Source organism: Quercus suber, unplaced genomic scaffold (genome assembly GCF_002906115.3).
Source record: "Quercus suber isolate HL8 unplaced genomic scaffold, Cork oak 2.0 scaffold_39, whole genome shotgun sequence".
Lineage (NCBI taxonomy): Eukaryota > Viridiplantae > Streptophyta > Magnoliopsida > Fagales > Fagaceae > Quercus > Quercus suber.
The window spans coordinates 1,830,476-1,835,513 of record NW_027069504.1 but is presented as its reverse complement, the minus strand read 5'-3'; the positions used below and the strand labels follow the sequence as shown (position 1 = coordinate 1,835,513).

At 30.5% G+C, this 5,038-nt stretch overlaps 1 protein-coding gene across 1 annotated transcript; it reads right to left on the bottom strand.

Annotated features, from left to right (window-relative positions):
* Positions 1-2,538: 2,538 nt before the first annotated feature.
* Positions 2,539-4,681, bottom strand: LOC112004216 (peroxidase 5). The gene is given in 5 exon segments (XM_065771113.1): positions 2,539-3,132; positions 3,217-3,377; positions 3,470-3,591; positions 3,594-3,660; positions 4,232-4,681. Coding segments are annotated over 5 exon segments (981 nt in total). The 5' UTR covers positions 4,445-4,681; the 3' UTR covers positions 2,539-2,714.
* Positions 4,682-5,038: the final 357 nt, after the last annotated feature.

Here is a 5,038-nt window from a genome sequence, read left to right as displayed (position 1 = left end):
TTCTTTTAGATGCTAATAAAACTTGAAAGCATCTAACATCTAATCTAATCTAATTATATATTAAAAAAAATTGGATCCAAACAATTGATTGATGCATAGAATGATGACACATGTTAGAACTCGTCTATTTCTTCTTATTTTCTTTTGAGTTATTGCCAATTACTTCCTATTAGAGCCCATTATGAGCACAATAAATTTCTTCCATCAATGTTTAAAAAAAATAAGGGGCTATTTGGCAGTGGATTTTAAACAATAGTTTTCAGTGTTTAAACATTGAACATGTATTTCCATAAGGCTTTTTACCCCACACGTATTCCTACAACATTTAAACAATAATACTAGAAATATCTAACCAAACAGGCCCTAAATTTCTCCACAAAAACTTTCCATAAACGTTTAGATAGCTATAAAGCGGAAAAAAAATAAATAAAGAAATCTAAGGTTATGTTTAGTAACTGTTTCTATTTTTAAAACTAAAAAACTTGTTTGGCAATATAAAATAGACAAAAAACAAAAACTGTTCTCAAAACTCAATTTTTGAAGGAAACTTAAAAATGTAAAATGATATTTTTAGTTTTTAATTTTCAAAAGTCAACAAAAACAACCATTTAATTTAATGAATCTATCACATTTAATGAGTTAGCATTAGAGTTTAAATTTTAATAACAACATATTTTAGTATTTTCTAGTTTTTTAATTCAAAAAACTATTTTTTTTTTTAATTTCAACTAATCAAACGTGTTTTTGGTTTCAAAACTACAAGAAAATTATTTTTTCTTTATATTCCCCAAAACAAGTTTTTGAAAATAGAAAACAAAAACTATTACCAAACATGACCTAAATATCTTCTCTTGCACCTTTTTTTTTCCTTCTATTTTGATTCTTATTCTCATTTGAGCTACATATCAATGAAAGAGAAATGACATGTTCATAACATTGTCACAATAAATTCAAAGTAGCAAGCTGTTAGTAGCTATTATGAGTGAGCAAAAAAGCAATTTAAGATGTTGATTTAAATTAAAACCAATAACAACTTACCATATAAATTTTTTTGTGAAAGTGTTATGAAAAGAGTAATGCTAAAGATACAAACTCTTTTACAATTTTTTTTACAAATTGCTGATATGGTAAGTGGTTATTGGTAAATAAAAAAGTGATATTTATAGTGGGCCTAGATGAAAATCAATAAAAATTTTGCTACATCAACCATTTGTAAAAATGTTATAAAATAGTTTGTGACTATAACATTACTTTTATTTATAAAAATATTATGGACATAACATTTCTCACTAATGAAAACAATAATAATTATTACCTATTATTTTCTATTAAAGCTCATTATGAGGATAATAAATTTCTATGGTCAAAGTTTTAATGAGAAATTTCCCATAAACGTTGTGGTAGCTAAAGTGGTAAAAAAAATAAAAAGTTCAGGGCCTATTTGGTAAAATAGTTTGAGTAATATTGTTTGTATTTTTTTTTTTTAAATATGTGTTGATGAAAAAATGTGTAGAAATGCATGTAATATTATTTAAAAACTGAAAACATGTTGCTAAAATGTTCTAACAAGTGGCCCTACTTCTCTTGCACCTTTTGACTTTTTTTCTTCTATTTTAATTATCATTCTCATTTGAGTTACCTATTATTAATGACAATAAATTTCTCTCCGCAAATTTTTTGGTAGCTATAGTGAAAGGAAAAAAAAAAAAAAAAAATTTAAATGCCTTTTCTTACACCTTTTCATCTTTTGTCCCGAAAAAGATTTAAATGCCTAAACTTTGCTTCTTATCTATTGTGTTTGGAGTTCTCTCTCACTCATTCCATAATCACCATTCACTTTTTCTTTACATCTAATCTATAGTTTGTTCTTATTCGTTTTTATATTTGTAATACCAATTCATTGTCCAATAATCCTATTTGGCCAATCCCAGAAGGAAAGTATAGCGCTAATTGCTCATATTTTCTATTCAGATTACTTGGCTGAATTTTTTAGATGGAGTATGTTATGATGAAAAGGTTCTTTCTTTTTTTTTTTTAGAATCTTCCATTTTTTTTTTTTTTTTTTGAGAATCTAGAAAAGGTTCTTTCTAATCGTTCAAGGATGGATTTGTCAAACTATTTAAAGATTTTATTTATTTTTCAAAGTTTATATTTTTTTTCAACATTTTCATTAGATGAATTTTTACTGTATATAATGTCATTTTTGGCCTTGTAAGGCTATTTGCAGATCTAACAAAGAAGTGGTCAAGAAGATTTTTTTTTTCTTAAATCATGAGAAGGACATAAAGAATTCAGGTAATTTAATACATAATTAATTTACATTGAAATATTTAGAATTTTTTTTACTTGTTGCACCTTACCGCTTTCATATATATATATATATATATATATATATATTTTTTTTTTTTAATTTTTTAATTTTTTTTGAAATTCTACCTTACCGCTTTCATGATGCAATACTTTGAATTATTTTAATTTTATGAAAGTTTTAATTTAATTTGTCGATTAATCCACTATAACTTTGTTAACCAAAAAACAAATCTTGAAATATGTTTGTTCAATTAGTGTTAGGAAATGGATGGGTGACCCAATAGATAGGAGAGCCTTTGAAACATTATTGCTTGCTTTGTGATTAAACAAATACAGCAATAAGAGTCCAGCTTTTAGCTTAAATAGAGTACTATGAAGCTTTCCTTTCCTCTCCTCTCTAGTCTCTAGCTATTTATCATCCTGCAATTTGAACGTATCTCACCACCATTACCCGTTAAGACATCAAGTTGACCCATCTTCACCATTGCAGCAGCAAATTTGCTCCTCCAAAGCATGGTGCTCCTCGCATTTTGATTCACTTGGTTTGCGGTTGCTGCGTTTGTCATGAGTGTTTGGTCTGATGTGAACAACCCTCGGTTAGCCAGAATATTCGTGTAGTAGCCTGCATCTGTGATAGCAGGGCTAGATGGGTCCATTGGAACCACCAAATTTGGATTTGTGTTGCCTTGTGGACACTGCTGCTTCAACCGAGATGCATACATGGGATCTAAGCTTGGGTCTTGACCCGTGGTTCCATTGAAATTGTACAATCTGTTGCTGAAAGAGGTGCAATGAGAGCGGCCAATGGTGTGTGCTCCTGTTTATCACATATATTTTTCATGTCATTCAGTTGTTTCTTTCGATTTGTATGGTCTTACAAAGAGATTGAAGTTCTAGCTTACCGGAAGTGTTACCATTTCTTCTTGTGTGAAGCCCTTGTTAGAAAAGAATTTAGTGAGTTGGTCAACATTGAAAGAAGGGGGAGGTAAATTTGTCAATGTGTCAGAAGCTAGAGAAATTTTGCCATCTCTTCTTCCAGCAGGAACATCATAGCCGAGCCCTCCTGTCTGCGTGAAGAAAATAAGGGTCATAGACTCGTATATATGTTCAACCAAATTTACCAATATGTTTTCAGAACGTTCAGCATAGTGTCTCTTACTAACTCTACGCTATCCCTTGCTGCAAATGCAACTATATCAGCACAAGAAACAACTCCCTTGCATATGGCTTCAAGTCTAGCCTTGGCATTATCAATGACTTCAAACCCTCGTAGACTTGGTTATTTGCAGGAGAATCTTTCTCTGCCTTGTTTGATGGAGTGGAATCAATGAGCACTGATGCATCACAACCCTGAAATAGTAACATGTACTTGTTAGCTACTCCTATAAAATATATAGCCTATAACTTATATATTGGCACCCATCACTCCTGCAGGTACTACTGAACTCCTCTATGTTAGCCACCAAATCCCACAAGTTGATGATCAAGTCCACAGTCTCAATTATTGAAAATGAACATACATACTGTCCTAATAATGCAGTGTGCAGTGGTTGGTCATTTGAGGACTTTGAAATGGGTTCCATTTTATAGTTAGCTTAGACATTAAAAATATGATCCTCTCAATTTTATAAATGACGTGATATTGGATATGGAACAACATATACCTTTATATTTGTATTATATCATAGGAACTATGGAATGATTCCATTTGAAATGAAGAAGATTCTAATATGCATATAGTGCTATGTTATTCAAAATTTTAAATGATGTGATGCTAAATATGTTGTTAGACGCAAAAAATTAGATCTTAATAGTAAACTATTGTCTCTCCAATATATTTCAAGTGAAATGGAGAAGATCCAATTGGAGCTAATCCTGAAACCAAAGTGACAAGAATAAGTAATTTTAGCTGTTCACTTACTCTAACAAAGCAGTCATGAAAGTGTAGTCTAACAAGACCCACAGCCACTCCCTGATCCCTAAAGAAGCTATTTCTAACCTCATCTTTGACTATGAATTCGGCTAGGCTACATGAATTTCCATAAAACCCTACTTGAAGCTGAGAATGCACGCTTTAACTTAACAAAACCACAATAAAATTTATAGAAGCACAAGTTAGCTTCCTTGACCTCATTTCGTTTTAGGTGCTAATAAAACTTGAAGGCATCTAGCATCCTAATAAATTATCTATGCTTGTAAAAGTAATACTTGGTCGGTTTATAATTCAGAGTAAAATATTCTTCTAGTGTCATGTGAGAAGGAAAAAGGCTGGAAAAGTTATTGTTGTTTGATTGGTGAAATGAAAGAAAATAAAACTGTTTAGAGAAAAAGTAGAAGAGAGGACAACTGGAGTGGGTTTTGATTGATGACAATGGCACTCCTATTGTTGTTGTATTAGTTTAAAGGCCATATCATGGTTTAAGCAGGATTGAATTTAAAATAAGTGAATAAATCAATCTCATTTGACTTGAGCGCAACAAAAATCCAAAGGTGGTTGTAGAAGATCAGATTTTGTTGTATTTTTATTGAGTATTGCTAACGATATTGAAAAAAATTATTGAATACTTCATATTCATTCACAATCATTCAACTCACCTAGACAACTCGACCCTGCTACGATACAAAAACAATAGAAAGGAAAAAAAAAAATACATAGCTAAGCAATATATGATTGTTGATAAATGGCGCAAATCCTCTTGTAATATTTTTATTTACATGAGATATGATC